This window comes from Gadus macrocephalus, chromosome 4, assembly GCF_031168955.1.
Source record: "Gadus macrocephalus chromosome 4, ASM3116895v1".
In the NCBI taxonomy this organism is placed as follows: Eukaryota; Metazoa; Chordata; class Actinopteri; order Gadiformes; family Gadidae; genus Gadus; species Gadus macrocephalus.
In genome coordinates, this window is record NC_082385.1 from 27938563 (window position 1) to 27958028 (window position 19466).

General features: G+C 43.7%; 1 protein-coding gene, 1 long non-coding RNA gene and 1 pseudogene across 2 annotated transcripts in view; all 3 read left to right on the plus strand.

The window, feature by feature from the left end:
* Positions 1–19466, plus strand: part of LOC132456607 (zinc finger protein 729-like) — a 353266-nt pseudogene that overhangs the window by 260653 nt on the left and 73147 nt on the right.
* Positions 1–19466, plus strand: part of LOC132455329 (uncharacterized) — a 77165-nt gene that overhangs the window by 47298 nt on the left and 10401 nt on the right. The gene's annotated exons all lie outside the window — the stretch shown is intronic.
* Positions 1864–3714, plus strand: LOC132455243 (zinc finger protein 501-like). Its single transcript, XM_060049075.1, has one exon. The coding sequence runs from the start codon at positions 1869–1871 to the stop codon at positions 3297–3299; it is 1431 nt and encodes a 476-aa protein (XP_059905058.1). The 5' UTR covers positions 1864–1868; the 3' UTR covers positions 3300–3714.

Sequence of the window (19466 nt, forward strand, 5' to 3'; positions counted from 1 at the left end):
TTTTTGCACTTGTAAATAGTTAATCGCGTTTTATCCTACACTCAGATTTGAACTCATTCTTGCATGCGAGGGTCTTGAATCAAAAAATATGTAAATATATTTTGCATTCATTGTAAAGAGTCCTACTCTCCGTGTGTAGGCCCGCCTTCTCCGGTGTACCAAGAAAGCCAGCTCCAAGACGAAGGGGGATTTTACCCCTCAGTTTTACATAGGACATTGAAATTGCAGGGCGTTCCAAGCCGTGACCGAATCAGCTTGGCAGTGTGAAAAGGCATAATGTGTTGTTAGTGGGGATTGACAACTATTCTGTGAAAATGAAAGAATATGTCTTGTGTGTGTTTCCTTCTTTATGTGTAAAGCAGCAGACTCCAGACACCATTTCAATCAAGGTTGAAGAGGATATTGGTGGAGGCTTGCCCGCCGTGGGTTAGTAATACACATTGCATCTATGCAAGAAAACCACCATGATAAACTGAGAATGTACTTGATTCTACCTGCGCTAAAAAGCCTGGTCCTCTTTTGAAAAGCATCATGACCAGCGCCCTGCTAAAACACGAGTCAAACTTCGGAGTTGCATTTCAAAGATGGAATCTGTCAAGAGCCCAGAAGGGTTTCAAGACGGATGCCACATGAGCTGGTTTATCATTCTCAAACATCACTGAATTCATAATGCATGAATGTTAGCTGATCAGCTTAGAGGGAAGGAGACGTTGTTGCTTTTTAGTGTCAAAATAGAATTATTGTGCTTGCCTCGCATGTCATGTTGTGATCAGATCACTTTGCGCTGGTGTTCGTTGAGTGTCCTTAACCTGGCCAACCACTTGAGCTTTGAGTCTAGGGAGGAGGGTGCTGGAGGGGACGTCCCTCTCCAAAACTGTGAATCTGTCAGCAGTACACATTTTAAACCCTCTGTCAATGTGACATACATTTAAAGAGTTTCTTTCACGTGTACAGATACACAATGCCTCCCTTTATGCAAATAATGTGTCAAAACAATTGATTTTTCCTTGTTTTCTCCGTCTGCAGAAGACTGCGATGCCTTCGGAGACTGTAGCACTCAGTGTGGCGCCACCTCAGAGATTCTGGGTGTGGACGCCCCTGGCTCCTCCCACTGGTCCAGTCACAGCGAGGAACTGCTGGTTAGCAGAATAAAGAATATGTTGGCATTTTTGCACTTGTAAATAGTTAATAGTGTTTTAGCCTACACTCAGATGTGAACTCATTCTTGCATGCGGGGGTCTTGAATCAAAAAAAATAAATACACAGGGAAGACATTGAAATTGCAGGTCGTTCCAAGTGCAGTATAAAAATGCCTAATCTGTCGGTAGTGGGGATTGACAGCTATTCTGTGAAAATGAAAGAATGTCTTGTGTGTGTTTCCTTCTTTATGTGGAAAGCAGCAGACCCCAGACACCATTTCAATCAAGGTTGAAGAGGATATTGGTGGAGGCTTCCCCGCCACAGGTTAGTAATACACATTGCATCTATGCAAGAAAACAACCTGGATCAACTGAGAATGTAATCGATTCTGCCTTCTCAGCAGGAGCCTTTAACCCTTGACCATCCAAAGGGTGACAAGGATAATGCATAATCAACAAATAGAAGTTGGAAAGAATGTCCAAATATAATTCTTCCAACACACAAGTGTGTACAAAGTACATACCTTTGTGAAAATGATTAATTAAAAACATCACTTTCTCTCTTTCTCTGTTTTCCTCTCTGAAGAAGACAATGACATCAGAGACTGCAGCACGCAGCGCAGCGCCACCTCGGAGAGTCTGCGTGTGGACGCCCCTGGCTCCTCCGACATGTCAAGTCACAGCGGGGAGCTGCGCATCCTGAGCGTCTACGGACAAGGGGAGGGCCCTATGGCGGTGGACGGCCATGACACCCTCTTTGCCGCGTCAGAACTGGAGGCCTCGAGCTCGCCGTCCGCAGACCACATCGTGGCCAAGAGCCTGAATTGCAGCGTGAGGCTCGTCCGCCTTGAGGAGCTGACTGGGCATCAGGGCGGCCGCAAGAACCGGCCCGGTGTCTTGTGTGGAAAGGTTATTCGCAACGATGCCAATATGATCGTCCACATGAGGACCCACTCCGGGGTGAAGCCCTACAAGTGTGACCAATGCACGAAGCGGTTCAGTCTTGGCTCCATCCTGAAGCGCCACATGAGGACTCACTCCGGCGAGAAGCCCTACAAGTGTGACCAATGCACGAAGTCTTTCTGTCAGAAAGACTACCTGAATAGCCACATGAGAACTCACTCCGGCGAGAAGCCCTACAAGTGTGACCAATGCATGAAGTGCTTCAGTCTTGGCTCCATCCTGAAGCGCCACATGAGGACTCACTCCGGCGAGAAGCCCTACAAGTGTGACCAATGTACGAAGTCTTTCTGTCAGATAGACTACCTGAAGATCCACATGAGGACTCACTCCGGGGTGAAGCCCTACAAGTGTGACCAATGCACGAAGTCTTTCTGTCAGAAAGAGTACCTGAAGTTCCACATGTCGACTCACACCGGTGAGAAGCCCTACAAGTGTGACCAATGCACGAAGTGTTTCATTCAAAGCTCCGCCCTGAAGATCCACATGAGGACTCACTCCGGCGAGAAGCCCTACAAGTGTGACCAATGCATGAAGTGCTTCAGTGTTGGCTGCAGCCTGAAGTTCCACATGTTGAGTCACTCCGGCGAGAAGCCCTACAAGTGTGACCAATGCACGAAGTGTTTCATTCAAAGCTCCACCCTGAAGCGCCACATGAGAACTCACTCCGGCGAGAAGCCCTACAGGTGTGATCAATGCACGAAGTGTTTCATTCAAAGCTCCGCCCTGAAGTGCCACATGAGAACTCACTCCGGCGAGAAGCCCTACAGGTGTGACCAATGCACGAAGTGTTTCATTCAAAGCTCCACCCTGAATCGCCACATGAGAACTCACTCCGGCGAGAAGCCCTACAGGTGTGACCAATGCACGTTGCGCTTCGGTCGTGTTTGCAACCTGAAGATCCATATGAGGACTCACTCCGGCGAGAAGCCATACAAGTGTGACCAATGCATGAAGGGCTTCAGTCAGACAAGCAACCTGAAGATCCACATGAGAACTCACACCGGCGAGAAGCCCTACAAGTGTGACCAATGCAAGAAGTGCTTTAGTCAGAAAGACACCCTGAAGATCCACCTGAGGACTCACTCCCGGGGGAGGCCCTGCATGTGTCTGCAGTGCGATGCCAGCTACAGCGACCCAAGCAATTTGCGTGTGCACATGCTCAAGCACACTTTGGCACGGGGTAGCGGGACGCTTTGATTGAGACCTCTGTCCTGTATTGGTTGAAATTACTGCTTTTAGTTTTTCTTTTCATTACGATTAAATGCTTTCCAATTTTGATTTGCTTTCTGTTTTTATTAATAATTGATGTCTGTGTTGAATAACTTATTTCTAGGACAAAGTTGATTGAAGATGATCCATTTTAAAAGGTCCCTGGTTAAATGTCTAGATCTCAGTGATGCTCAGTTTAAGCCGGTCCTCCCTCTAGAATGCAGCATTATTCTAACGGGACAAAGTCAGAAGATTCCTAGCATTGGTCCCCCTTCACTCTCTGTTTGCAGCGGCGGCTGGTGATCCAATTCGTGGGTGGGGTGCAGTAATGGACGGGGGTCCTCCCCAAGAAAATATAGAATTGGTTTCTGGGATGCCCACTAGCTAAAAATTTATTCTGATTCATAGCCATGAATCAGAATACATCCATACCCATGGTTATTATTCTGTTATTGAGGCATATCATGATCAATGTCCTATAGTGTTTTACCCGAGTCTCAAGGTCTATTTCAAATGCAGTTTGGGACCGTTGTATATATATTTTTTATATGCTACATGCCAAAAGACTTGGTTAATATGTAACTTACTTGTTCCTTTTAAGTATAACATTGCGTGATTGAGGAGTCCAATTCCTCCACTGAAATGGGTAGAAAGTGCTTTTCCGGCTCTACTAATTAACAAACTATCACTTCTCTCTGCATGTAGTTATGTTGTGCAATGCACGAATGCTGCTGAGGGAGGTAGCCTATTAGATTCATTGGCTGAATTGTCCAATCGGCTCCAAATTACTACAATGTGTTGAAACACAAGACAGTGTAGTGACAAGTGTTTCTTCAATACTCTGAGTAATTCAGTTACTGTTGGGAAAGGAGAACAAGCCTATCTTGATGAATCCATCATGTTGTGTGTTCAGTAACAGGGGTAGGTTTCGTGTTCGGTCTTTCTTCTTTTTACTTTGTGTGTGTGTGTCTGCAGTTCAGAAGGTGAACTGCACCGAGGAGGATTCACCGCCCCCAAATGGTTCCACATGCATTAACTTTGATACGTCTTTGATGTTTCGTTCATCGAATAGGAACCTGTATATTCAACAAACCAATAAGAACCAATGCAAAAGAATTAAAATGTACCACTATATCAAAACTAAAAGGATATTTTCCCGACGGCCTGGAGGTCAACATCCATGCTTGGATGCTAATGAGGAAGAGGAAATGGAAAGTACATATGGGGATTAGTGTCCCTTGTGTTATGTTTTACTTAATGCAGTGGAATGCCAGGAGTCTGGTTGCAAATGGGCAAGAGTTTAAACAAATGTTGGATGGTTTTGAGGAAAAGCCAGAATTAATTTGCATTGAGGAGACTTGGTTGAAACCAAGACTTGATTTTAGAATTCCGGGATATGTGTGAAAGGAGGGAGTACGGCAGGAGGGGGGTGTGCAACATTTATTAAGAATGGAGTTCAATATAGAAGAATGGAGATGGATACAGTGTGGGAATGTGTTGTCACAGAAGTGTGGACGGACCGGGGGGAAATCTCCATTGTTAATTTGTGTAACCCCTGCATCAAGTTGGAGGAGATTCATTTTCATGAAATTTTGGATAGGATTAGTGAACCAATGGTGTGGGTTGGGGATTTTAATGCACATAATGATCTGTGGGGAAGCAAGAAGAGAAATAGGAATGGGAAAATTGTAGAAGAGTTTATAGACAATAAACAGCTAGTGGTGTTAAATGATGGTCGACCTACATGGTTCAGAACAAGTCGGACAGGGTTTGATTTACAGAGCAATAATAAGATCAGCAATTGATTATGGATGCATGGTTTATGGATCAGCAGCTCTTTCAGTGTTAAACAAATTAGACATAGTCCAAGCAAAAGCCTTAAGAGTGTGCTGTGGAGCATTCTGAACAACTCCAATAGCAGCATTACTAATAGAAATGGGTGAGATGCCGCTAGTATTAAGAAGATATAAACTTGGCTTGAAATACCTAATGAAGCTCAAAGGACAAAGGGAAGTGTTACCAACAAAATACCTACTGAGTGATCATTGGGAGTATATGGGATTCAGAAAAACTAAAACTAACTTTGCAGAAAATCTTAAATCAGTGGCGCAGGAAATTGGTATTAGGGATGTTAGTGTTTGTTCTCCAGTGTGTCGCTCAGTTGCTCCGTCATAGCTGATCCCAGATCCCAGTGTTGACCTAAAGTTTATGAGTGTAAGCAAATCAAGGATGTCAGAGGGTGTAGTAAAAGAGATAGAAGTCTGGCAGCAACAAGTATGGGGAGACCATCTACTCATTTACACTGATGGGTCAAAGGAGCGTGAGAGTGGTAAAGTAGCAGTGGGTATTAGCATTCCTGAAATCGGGTACAGAATAGGGTATAGAGTCTCAGATCATATGTCAGTAGTCACAGCAGAGATGGTGGCAGTCTTATGGGCCTTACGATGGGTGGAGGATAATAAACAGGGGTATTCAATAATATGTAGTGATTCAGCTGCAGCTTTAATTTCAATAAAATATGGAAAATCGGATTTAATTGTGGAAATACTACAGTCTGTGTTCAGAATTTACAAGGCGGGGAGGGAGGTGGGGTTTCTCTGGGTGCCGGCTCATGTGGGTGTGAAAGGGAACGAGGAGGTGGTGAAGGAGGAAACAGTGCAAATTAATTTGCAATATGGGGCACCCGAGTGCATGGAAAAAATAAACAGGGCTCTAAAAGAAAGGTGGCAAAATTCTTGGGAGAAGGAAAGGAAGGGAAGGGCGTACTTTTCAATACAGGGAAATGTAAAGAAAGACAGGTGCACTTTTAGGTGCATAAGAAAAGATGATGTAGCAATCACAAGACTGAGGTTTGGACACTGTGGGCTGAGGAGTGGGCTGGCTCTGATTGGCAGACACCCAGATGGCAGGTGTGAGTGTGGAGAAAGAGAGACTGTAAAACATGTACTTCTCCAGTGTGGGCGCTATTCCAGGCAAAGGTGTACTCTGTACCGGAGGCTTGGATCAGCTGGGGAATCAGTTTTTAGTATGCGCACCCTTTTAAATCTGGATTCAGTGGATAAAACAAAGGAATTGATGGACTACCTTCACATCAATGGAGTATATAAAAGGATTTAAAGTTTAGGGGGAAATAACAAACAGTGGGGGGCAGTAATACGCCATAGCTGCGTCAAGGCTGCCTAAATAAAAGAAGAAGAAGAAGTTACGCCTCCTACTACAAGTTACGCCTCCGTCTTGCAGGACGCAGACAGACCCTACTCTACGATCGTGTACATGTAGTTCTTTCCTTGAGAGACACCATGGTTCGCAAACGAGCGAAGCATAGCAGTTGCTTAGCGTTTGGATGTACAAATGAACACAAAAGTCTATATTTTGTTCCTTCCTCCGAGCCTCTGAAGAACCATTGGGTTAATTTCATTGTCTCTGGAAATGCGCCAGTCTGCGCCAAACATTTCACTGACGACTGCTTCCTCAACTTGGGCCAATACAGAGCTGGACTTGCTCAACGTCTGAGAATCATGTCTGGATCAGTACCAACTCTCCATGGCTCAGCTACAAACCTCGGACAAGTAAGTTAACTAACGCCATATCATTGTGTTGCTTTACTGTATATTGTTCCGTTGTTACCATCATAATGTTACTTTAGCATTAGCGCTACAGCTAACAGCCAAGTTACTGTCGCTAATGCTACGGTAGATGGCATCAGTTATGTGTGTAAATACCATGGACCTATAAGAAAGGACGGCGGACTAAATCATGGCCGCTGTAGCACCCGATTTGGTCCCAGGCCCCCAGGACAGGCATATACTTCCGCAATCCACCCGTGCTCAGAGGCCAAGCCTGGTATTGCAGCTGTTTAGCTGGGAGTGGACGGGGGTCCGTCATTTCATGTGGCCCAGAAGTAGATATCGCCGTCCACTCCAATACAAGTGGGGAACAGGATTGTGTCTCCGCAAGAAATGTTTGGATATCAATCAAAGGCTCATAATTATATTTCTACCCTGTTCTAAAAAAATGTAAGTTTTTTCTTTTCAAAACGCCTCCTCAAGCGTTTTATTAGCAGTTTACGTTGGGTACAGCAGCTGAAAGGAGCCGTACTGAAACAAACGGCTCCTTGCTATGATCCTATTTTGAAGTGCACGGCTCCATTAACTTCCGAATTAAATTAAATTCCGAATTAACTTCCATTAACTCCATTAACTTCCAAAGTCTGAGATTTGTCCTTTACTTGACATGAATGGCGTTGAACACGGATATATAACACACATATCATTGAAATAGCTGGAACAGGCACGCACGTATTGATTACCTGAATGATTATGGGAGACCTACGTAATTTTCATAATATTGTAAATTGTCTGATATTAACATTTCAGTTGCGTTGGTAGGTATTTCATTTTCATTTGCTTGTTTAGCTATGTATGACAGGGTTATGGTTAGCTATGTATGACAGTTGACAATGTTGGTGTATTACAATTCAATATTTGGGTAGGCTACTCCAACTTCGTTGCTGGTCGATATGTAAACATTTACTTTTATATAAATTATTGATTGCATTCTTCGTAAAATAGTTAGTTGGAAGGAATCTGTTTCTTAAGCAATAACATTGAACTGGAATTTTTAGGCCTACATACGTTTACTATGTTACTATGGTATTATATGGAGCAATCTTACATATTTATGAAGTTTCCAGATCAATAAAGTTCTATCTCTTTTTATTTGAACTGCCTGTATGTCCTCTTGATTATAGTATTACAGTGTGTACCTTGGTTATCAGCTATCATAGAATGGTGTCCAAATGGCTGCATGTGTAAGAAATAGGATTTGAACCAAGTGTTACAATTTAAAAAAAGCTTTTATTAAAAGACCCCCCACCCCAAATTTGAACAAAACACATTTTTTGGCTGTTTGGCTGGGGCAGAAGAGTGGAAGGGGAAACAAAGACAGGTAGCCTAAGAAGTAAGGAAAGGAATGAGAGGAAGAACAGTGAAATGAATGAACAGTGTGATAAACGCAAATGATTACCAAAAAGGTTATAATTACTGATTTATCAAATACGCAGAGAAGAGCATCAGCGAATAAAGATTAAGGACCTGGATTATATCTTACAGTATTGAAAACTGTTGAAATTACAATTCAGAGTGGAGAAGGCTGAAGGCATTGGCCCTAAAAGTGTCAGTTTCACCCACTCTGGATTATCGCTTCAAGAGACTGTGAAATGCTTTTTAAAAAAATGTCATTTCCCCTATTGGTGAAATGAACCTTGTCTTTTAGGTATAAACCACAGCAGTTAAACCTTATTCCAGGATGCTCTACGCTGTTGCCTCCTAGCTCTACACTAACAAATGCGTTCATCACACTGTTCACCCATTTCCTAGCGTGATTTAGCTTCCCCGGATGGTCAGCCCTCCACCAGCGTCTCTCGTTGATGGTAGAGTAGACAATCTGCATTGCTGGGAACTGCCGGTGGAGGTACTGCAGGTCCTGCTTCATTGCGGCAACAACCTCAACTCCCTCCAGGCGTCCGAGGTCGTTGCCGCCACAGTGGATGAGCAGGACATCCGGGGCTGTTCTTCCTCTCAGGGACTGCAGGAAGAAAGGGATGAGGGTCTTCCATCTCAGCCCGCCCCAGCCAAACCAACTGACCCTGGCCTCTAGGCCAAGGTGGGGGCCACAGGTTTCCTTGGCTCTCTCCTCTCCACGGCGGACGTAGCTGTCCCTTGGCCTGCACCTTGACGTGGTGAGTGGGCTTTAAACTAAGCCAGGCCTTTTATATTTTTTCGTTTGTTATTCACAGTCTATCTTATTAATGATACAAAGCCTTAATTAAACCCCTTCTCTTCTGTTTTGCAGAAACTGGAAACTTCAGAGTATATTTTATCAAGTTAGATAATCTTTTTTTGTTTCCTCATCAGATCCCAGTCCATCATGCTCCTCTACTTGTCTGCCGTGCCACCATCATGCCTCATGCATCACCTCTCAGCGCCTACCCAGCTGCATCTTATTCCATTTCGAAAAAGCGAGCATCTCACCAAGCAAAGTTTTGCTAATGCCTGCTCAAGTTATTTAAATACTTCATTCTATGGATGTCTGAAAATATTTACAGATGGTTCTAAAGATCCCAAAGGACAATGTGGTATTGGCATATATATTCCAGAATTTGAAAAAGGATATGGATATAGAGTGGGAGACTTTATCAGTATACTCAATCGAGATGGCCACAATAATAACCGCTCTTAGATGGGTTGTAGATACTAAGTTTTATAACAAATAATTCAATACGTGAAGATTTGGTGATAGAGGTAAAGCATCTTCTTTTAAATATTATAAGCCTTGGTTTAGTTATTCAGTTCTGTTGGATTCCAGCCCACCATGGAATATATGGCAATGAAATTGCTGATAAATTAGATAAAAGATACTAACCTAATTAGAAGAATTTAACCTTAAGTATATATATTTTTTATTTTTATTTATTCATTTCTTTTGTTAGTTTGTTTTATTTTGTTGCGTTAGTTTGGTTTTTTCTTTGAATTTATTTGTATGATTTAAAGTATGATTTGCCAACGTCCTTGTCCTTGTCAACGTCCTTGTCACAAACTCCTGTGTAGTAGTCCAGTAGGTCGCGGTATATGGGGAAAAACTATGATCCGCCACTAAACTAGAAGACGAAGAAGATCTCTGCATCCGGTACGTCACGGACTAGGTCACGTGTCCTGGCCACATAACGCGGAAGCAAATCGCTCCTGTATGTTGCCATGCGCCACTGAGCAGTTTGCATAGGAATGAATGGGCGGCCATTTTCCAGTCCGTGGTCCATCCTTTATTATGTCCATGTTTGGTCCCCCCCCAGTTCCTGTTCCCTCTTCGCTGATTTACTGATGAGCTGTGCGTAGTTGCTATGTTACCGTACGTACTTGAGGAAGAAACGCAAATCGATAACAGCTGGATGTACGGAAAGCGAAATGGGACAAACCTCACACCAGGCTGTGCGGCAGTAGTCGTCTACTAGTCTGCTACGTTGATTTTAGCGTCACAACACAACTATAACACACACACGTTATTCATGAAGGTATTTGTTAGACCATTCATTGTCAATCTTTGCAAAGGAATACGATTAAAGGACAAAAATAGGGGAAACCATCTCCATCAATTATGTATTTATTACGGCTGGACAAAGAGTAAAAGTTTTAATCGCATCGTTTGTTGAGACAACTCGCGATTAATCACACTTTTATCCGCTCCAATTTAAGTTGAATGAGATATCAAATTGAATGACACATTATCATTGATACCAAATGTACTTATCAATAACTTGGCCAAGTTTTCTTGAGGGAGTTTTATTGAGTCACCCAGTGTGGTTTGAATATGACAATTACGGAACACTATTATAGGCATGTTTTCTCCTTCACACCAATCAAAGGGTTATTAGCAGATTTCTGCAGAGCTTGATGTCATGGTATTGAGTTGATGAGATGAACTATAAAATATGTAAACAAATCAAGGATGTAATATCATTTCATAGAACTAATTTTAAGTATTAGGCTAATGTAATTCACTAAACATGATTATCTTATATATTCTTACAACTTGCACCTGGAATATATTCAATGTAATAAATTGAGTACTGATTTTACTTTGTTGTCTCTACGCAGGCCAGCTCATCAAGTGCTTACATTCAGCAGCTTCTTTCAAGGGATGTCGCCTGCCAGACAGACCACCTGGAAACACGTACTGTAGGCACACAGCTATCCTTAAAGACTTTGTAGCCCCATTTTAAAAGTGAAGGTGTGTACTTTCTACATTGAGTATTTTTTCCCTTGATGTAGTAGATTCTAGGCAGCATAGATTCTAGGCTGATGCTAGATTCTACCTGCGCTAAAAAGCCTGGTCCTCTTTGAAAAAGCATCATGACCAGCGCCCTGCTAGAAGTTAAACTTGGAGTTGCAATTCAAAGATGGAATCAGTCAAGAGCCCAGAAGGGTTCAAAATGTACAAATGTTAGCTGAGCATCTTAAAGCGAAGGACACGTTGTTGCTTGTTATTGTCAAAATAGAATACTTGCGCTTGTCTCACGTGTCATGTTGTGATCAGATCACTTTGCGCTGGTGTTCGTTGAGTGTCCTTAACCTGGCCAACCACTTGAGCTTTGAGTCTAGGGAGGAGGGTGCTGGAGGAGACGTCCCTCTCCAAAACTATGAATCTTTGTCAGCAGTACACATTTTAAACCCTCTGTGTCAATGTTGCATACATTTTAAGGCTGGGGGTAAATGATTATTTATTAAACGATTAATCGGGCGATTATTTTATCTATTAGTCGACTAATCTAATGACTAATGGGACGATTATCTATTTTTCTGTTGCTAGATTAATAAAAAAACATAATGTATCTCAAATTAATACCACAAAATTCTTAATAATATATTTTATTTAACAACAGTTTTGCACAGCAAAAGACCTTCTGCTTTACACAAAATAAAATATATAAAATAGTTTCACTGTTATACAAAATTAAAGGCCAGCCCGTTTACTCTTTCACAGTACCAACATAACTCTTGTTCAAGAGATTCAAAAGTTGTAGTGCAAAAAAAACACTGCAATGCACAGTAGACATTCCTGAGTGTTTAACACAATATAAAATTCCTGTTTTGAGTAACAGTCCCAACATAAATCTCTCCTGTACAAAAGATAAAAAAAAATGCAGTGCAAAAACCAACACTGTGCAGTGCACAGTACAGACATTCCTGAGTGTTTCACACAACAGTCTCAACATAAAACCTGATGCACAATCAAACTGACTATCTTAACTGCTTTTCTGTTAACTTACATGCTAATGAAGTTTGTGCAATATAGCACTGTCCACTTTCCTCCACTCTTCTCCTCCCTCACCACTCTTTAATCCTCTTCTACGCTACCTACTCTGAATTACTGTGGAGGAATGTGAGCATGTCCACGTGCTCTTTGGTGAGGCTTGCTCTTTTTTTGCTCACGATGGTCCCTGCTGCTGAGAACAGACGTTCCGAAGGTGTGGATGTTGCAGGGGCAGCCAGATAGGATTTCGCCACAACAGCCAGGGCAGGGAACTTTGTTTCATTTTTCTTCCACCATTGGAGTGGGTTTTTCTCCTTAGGAATCAGTTTCTCCCTAAAGTATGCAAGAAGCTCATTCCTGACAGCATCATCCCTTCTGTCTTGGCCTGGGTCTTCATCTTCCAGCTCCTCATCATCATCTGTGCCACGCAACGTGTCCAGAACAGTATTTGGCTTCTGTCTGGCATGATCTGTCTGGTCACTGTCATCTTCTTCAGGCTCTTCCCTCACTTGCACTCGTCTGGCTTCAAGTGCAAGGGTCTGAAGTTTGATTTTCACCTTCAGGATGTCTTCTGTGGACGGGAACTTGAGTTTTCGGAATCTCGGATCAAGGGCCGCGGCGAAGATGCGCACATTTTTCCCGTTTTCATTATATGTAGCCTCAATCTTCCATCTACATGCTCTACATGTTGGAATGCCAATGGGAAAACATTGAAAAATGCAAACTGGGAAAGCTTAATTAAAATATTCAGTTAGTTCACTATAAGCTGAGTTAAACAAAGTTCAAATAGCTGGTTAAACAAACTAACCTTGAAGCAATCTCTGCTGCGGCTGCTGTTTGGAAGGTGGTGACGGGAGCGGACTCAAAGACTGTCTGCGTGGACTTCTGTAGGGCTTTCACTAGCGGAGGCAGGACAGAGACTGTGACGTATGTTTCTCCACTCAGGAAGACGGTGGCTTGCTCCAAGGGCTCAAGTGCTTGCTGTAGCTCCTCCAGGAGCCTCCACTGGTCAGCTTTCATATCCAGGTAGTGCTTTGCTGCCTTGGTGACCTCTGGGTCGGAGAGGGTTGCGGTTAGAGGCCACCGCTGCTCAAGGAGGCGTTTGTTCATATAGTAAGAACTATTCCATCTAACAGCGACATCCTGGGTCAACTTGTGTTGAGCTGTGCCCATTTGCTCTTGTTTGAGTTTCAACTTCAGGGTGGCAACATCGCTGCTTTGGAAGTACCCGGCGAGGCTCCTTGCTGCCCCAAGTGCCTTGTTGATGCGGGGCTCTTTCAGAGCATGGTTGATGATCAACCGGCCGGCCACTGATAGGCCAGAGAGTGTGACGAAGTCCCGAGAGCGACATGGCAACCATGCTGGTAACAGCCATAGCAGTGCTGCAGCCAACAAATTCCACTTCTTCAACATGCCAGCTAATAATAGTAATTTTATTGATGTCCTCCATTGTTGTTATGTGGGTTCTGTCCATGTGTGGGTTGCGTTGGTGTTTGCGTCGCGTACTTAAATACGTCACGGCCCTTTCGCGCAGCCGACCCCGCCCACGTCCAGGAGGTACTATTTGCGGTGGAAAACGTCCCGTGCTGCTACCGTGTCGAGTCGAGTCGAGCTACATGTGCGGTGGAAAAGCGGCATATGTACACTGTACAATGTTTGGTACTAAAATGAGCCCTATCACACTTGGATGTGGTGCTCATTTTAATGTTTTCAGCTGGGCTAACAAACGCATCTTAGCTCTCTGTGCAGTATGTTCGTGCTAGGTTAGTAGCTAAAGTTCACGTTAGCTACTATAACTGAGATAGCTGTGTTCTGCAGCCGTAAACCAGCTACCAAACGTTAGCTAAACAGCTGTCTAGGCGCCAGTAGCTAGCTAGCCACCGTTAACGTTAGCCGCCAACCCAGCACGAACAAACCACACCCAGAGCCCAAGCCACACAACACACCACACAAACATGAAATTAATTTAATCAACGTTGGTACTTACTTGCAATTGTCTCCATCCTGAGTGACAATGGGGTGCCTCCGTTTCAGATGCTCCAACATTGCTGTCGTGCTCTTGTGATATGCCAAATCCATTTGGCAAAGAGTGCAAATCACAACACCTCTCCGTTTAGGACTTAACTTGAAGTATTTCCAAACCTTTGATGATTTTGTGCGCGGACATTTTCCTTTTATTGTGACTTTCGTCCATTTTCCAATTTTTTTTATCGTCGACGTCATCGACGCGTCGCTACAGCTCTAATACATTTAAAGAGTTTCTTTCACGTGTACAAATACACAATGCCTCCCTTTATGCAAAATGTAAATATACTTTTTCCTTTTTTTCTCCCTCTTCAGAAGACTGCGATGCCTTTGGAGACCGTAGCACGCGCAACGCCACCTCAGAGTGTGGGTGTGGACGCCCCTGGCTCCTCCCTCATGTCCAGCCACAGCGAGGAACTGAAGATTCTGAGCGTCTACGGAAAAGGGGAGGGCCCTCTGACACCCTCTGCACCGCGTCAGAAGTGGAGTCCCTTAATTCGTTGTCTGCGGACCAAAGCGTGGCCAAGAGCCTGGAGCGCAGCGAGCTGAGTGTGCAGGTTGGAAATCATCTTCTTATTCACCCCCCAAAAGAGAGGCTTCCTCTGTTACAACTCTAAAACAAAACCATAGAAAGCCCACACCTTTATGATTCAGTAAATGTTTTTACACCGCCAAATATGCCAGTCTTATGCAAATTGTTTCCCCTGTGTGATCCGCGCGTTTACACTGACCGAGGTAATTTACAGGCTTTATTTCGCACCCCTATTAGCCCTCTCTGACCCTACACATATTGGCGGTTTCATTTTGATGTAAATGTGATAAGACAGCTTTGCGGTTCTAGGGGCGAGGCTTGGGTAGAGGTGTTGCTGCATTGTCTCTACAACAGAGACGATGCAGCGATATCAACATGAATAGTTGTAACTGGAGAGACAGTGAAATCCGCAAGCTGCTGACCATCATGGGAGAGAAGGTGATGCAGTCACATTTAAAGAAGACGAAAGATGGTTGATCTAAGAGAAAGTACCAGACAAACTTTCCTTACAATGCTTCGTCAGCAAAGTGGTTAGCAAATAAAGAATATTTGGGGATTTTTGCACTTGTAAATAGTTCATTGCGTTTTATCCTACACTCAGATTTGAACTCATTGTTGCATGCAAGGGTATTGAATCAAAAAATATACATAATTATTTTTTTGCAATTCATTGTAAATAGTCCTACTCTCCGTGTGTAGCCCCGCCTTCTCCTGTGAACCAAGAAAGCCTGCCCCGAGACGAAGGGGGATTTTACCCCCTCTTTTACACAGGTGTTACGTATTTTAAGAATCTAAGCTACCCACACATAGACCCAATGAAGCAGGGCCAAACATATAAGCCGTAAATACTATACATAGCCACTAGGGGAGCAAGACCTTATTGAAGGCGGCTCCACCACAGAAGGCATTCTTGGACGTTCTTGGAAAGGTTCTACCGAGACTCGAACCACGCGGCCGTTGGACCGCAATACAAGCTGGATGCAGGCGCCATTGAAAGGTAAACAGAACCTGTTGTTAATGACCAAACTCTGTAATAGTTAAAATAGTAACATTTAGGCAAATAGCTTGTACTGCCTGTCTGGTTGCGTGGTCCCGGGGTCTCGGCCATCCAATTGTAATTCAAAACAGCCGGTTACTTGGACGGCCTCATATACGCTAAGATTAAATTAAACAATTATATTAAAGGAACGAAGGGCTAGGAGTGTGTTTTTATGGGTTTGTCGATCGACTGTATCCAATGTGAAAATCGAATGTGCAATTTTGATTAGTATACAACGCAGCCGTAGAGTGTAACCACGTGGTGTTAAAGAGACGGCGCGTCTTCGTGACGTGGGTTTCCTTTGTCCAGACGTCCGCCATCTTGGGTCTTGCAGAGACCAAGAGCAGCGGGGAGCCCAACTACAGTGTTACATTCTCTCTCGCATCCCTCGCGCTCTCCCCCTCTTCCTCGCTCTTCCTCTCTCTCTCGCTCTTCCTCTCTCTTCCTCTCTCTCGCTCTCTCTCTCTCTCTTCTGCAAATAGGTAGGGACTGCAATGGTAAATCTTTTGTTAAGAATGCATGATCTCTGACCTGGACAATAGTCTCTCTCTCTCTCTCTCTCTCTCTCTCTCTCTCTCTCTCTCTCTCTCTCTCTCTCTCTCTCTCTCTCTCTCTCTCTCTCTCTCTCTCTCTCTCTCTCTCTCTCTCTCTCTCTCTCTCTCTCTCTCTCTCTCTCTCTCTCTCTCTCTCTCTCTCTCTCTCTCTCTCTCTCTCTCTCTCTCTCTCTCTCTCTCTCTCTCTCTCTCTCTCTCTCTCTCTCTCTCTCTCTCTCTCTCTCTCTCTCTCTCTCGAGAACAGGGGTGTCAAACGTGCGGGCCGGATCAGGCCCGCGAACGGGTTTAATCCGGCCCGCGAGATGATTTTGTGAAGTACAGTATTGTAAAAAAAAGTATATTCTTTTTATAAAAAATATATATATTTTTTTATTAAAATCCTTCCTAGCATTACATGGATTGCATTGACTGGCACTGATTAATTTGTTGTACATTGAACTACTGGACAATTGTGTGTAACTGGAAGTCGCTTTGGAATGTAACGTAAAATGATCTGCTATTTTTCAATGAAGGAAACTGCTGTTCTTAATGTGTCCACTAGAAGTCGCAATAGCAATTATGTTAAGAAGCAAACTTTATACCGGGGCTGAGCAGGGAGCAAGTATATGTCGTTTTGCCTTATACTTTCAACATTATGCGCTTTGGCACTCTCATTGCCCCAAAATGTCTGTCAAAAAGACGAAAAGTGGACACAGAGTGCAGTGTTTTCTAAGAAAAATGGTCATCGTCCTTTTTATTCACGGAAGTAAATGGGAAACCTGTGTTTGGTGTGCTCACAGCATGTTTAATTTTACATAATTATGCCATATTTTTACCGGTCCGGCCCACTTGGGAATAGATTATCCTCCATGTGGGCCCTGAGCTAAAATGAGTTTGACACCCCTGCTCTAGAAGATCCTATCGTGAAACCCCTCCCAACCTTTTGTATTTGTTAAAATGGTGAATGTCTCGAAGTTAAGCCGAGACCACCATTAGGTAATTGGTGATAAGCTTCGAAGTTCAGCCGGGCCACCATAAGGTATATTTATTACCGACCATAAACTTCCAAACTCTTACGGTGAAGGGAGGAAAGGTCAGGTTTTTAACGTTAATCTAGCTTAATTGCATATTAGACCGAAGGCTAGGCCTTTGTTTGACCTGGAGTTAGGATGGGATTCATTCCTCTCGGCCCGGTTCATGAGAAAATCAAATGTGCAATTTTGCATAGTGTAAAACGCAGCCGTAGAGGTATACACTTGCGCAGTTACTTTTAACCCAACTGCTGTGAGTGCCTCGCTAACCCGCCGTGGAAGCAGATTTACCGCAATCTCAATATTCTTATAGAGATCCATGAAGGCGTTTGACCAATAATCAGGGTCAAATTGCTTATACTTTGCTTCTTCCGCGAGTCTTGAGTGTAACTACGGGACCCCCTGTCTGTCTGTCTGTCTGTCTGTCTGTCTGTCTGTCTGTCTGTCTGTCTGTCTGTCTGTCTGTCTGTCTGTCTGTCTGTCTGTCTGTCTGTCTGTCTGTCTGTCTGTCTGTCTGTCTGTCTGTCTGTCTGTCTGTCTGTCTGTCTGTCTGTCTGTCTGTCTGTCTGTCTGTCTGTCTGTCTGTCTGTCTGTCTGTCTGTCTGTCTGTCTGTCTGTCTGTCTGTCTGTCTGTCTGTCTGTCTGTCTGTCTGTCTGTCTGTCTGTCTGTCTGTCTGTCTGTCTGTCTGTCTGTCTGTCTGTCTGTCTGTCTGTCTGTCTGTCTGTCTGTCTGTCTGTCTGTCTGTCTGTCTGTCTGTCTGTCTGTCTGTCTGTCTGTCTGTCTGTCTGTCTGTCTGTCTGTCTGTCTGTCTGTCTGTCTGTCTGTCTGTCTGTCTGTCTGTCTGTCTGTCTGTCTGTCTGTCTGTCTGTCTGTCTGTCTGTCTGTCTGTCTGTCTGTCTGTCTGTCTGTCTGTCTGTCTGTCTGTCTGTCTGTCTGTCTGTCTGTCTGTCTGTCTGTCTGTCTGTCTGTCTGTCTGTCTGTCTGTCTGTCTGTCTGTCTGTCTGTCTGTCTGTCTGTCTGTCTGTCTGTCTGTCTGTCTGTCTGTCTGTCTGTCTGTCTGTCTGTCTGTCTGTCTGTCTGTCTGTCTGTCTGTCTGTCTGTCTGTCTGTCTGTCTGTCTGTCTGTCTGTCTGTCTGTCTGTCTGTCTGTCTGTCTGTCTGTCTGTCTGTCTGTCTGTCTGTCTGTCTGTCTGTCTGTCTGTCTGTCTGTCTGTCTGTCTGTCTGTCTGTCTGTCTGTCTGTCTGTCTGTCTGTCTGTCTGTCTGTCTGTCTGTCTGTCTGTCTGTCTGTCTGTCTGTCTGTCTGTCTGTCTGTCTGTCTGTCTGTCTGTCTGTCTGTCTGTCTGTCTGTCTGTCTGTCTGTCTGTCTGTCTGTCTGTCTGTCTGTCTGTCTGTCTGTCTGTCTGTCTGTCTGTCTGTCTGTCTGTCTGTCTGTCTGTCTGTCTGTCTGTCTGTCTGTCTGTCTGTCTGTCTGTCTGTCTGTCTGTCATATGTTCTCTCTCCATAAATATATTCCCTTAAAGATCCATCTGTTTCAAATGATAACAATGTTTTGGCAGCTACTTATTCAGCCAATGGTGCAAGTATAATTGTCACATTTCACTAGTCAATAGCTGGAAGTATTACCATTGTATATTTCATTCCAATATTTGAGGTATTTAGTTTGATTTTGATTTAAATATCAATATCTAGTTCATAACTACAGTTTCCGCACGCTCCTTAAGTGCCATCGTCCTCATCCTCTACGAATCAATAAATCCATAGCAATAAGTTGAAAACAATCGGTAAAGCAATAGTTTCTGACACATAATATTTTGGCTATAATTTTGTAACTAATAGAATTCAACATCTATGGGAGAACAATATTTATGTATACATGTGATAAATCTGTAAATCCACTTTGTTTGTACAGACATATTACTTTTGGGCAACCAGGAAGGTTGTTCCAAAGTTTCAATACGGAATGTTGAAAAGTAATTAACGTTGTACAATCTTGTAACTCCCAATTCCTCGCTCTTTCTCTCTGTCTGCCTGTCTAAAGGTAGGCCCTCCCTCACCCCTTAAATTCCTTCCCCATCCTTTAGTCCCTGTCTCCCACCCCCCCTCATAAAGACCCCCCCCCCCTTCCCCATGAATAGAATGAACCCCCACCCTTCCCACATCACCTCTCTCTATCTCTCTCTGTCGC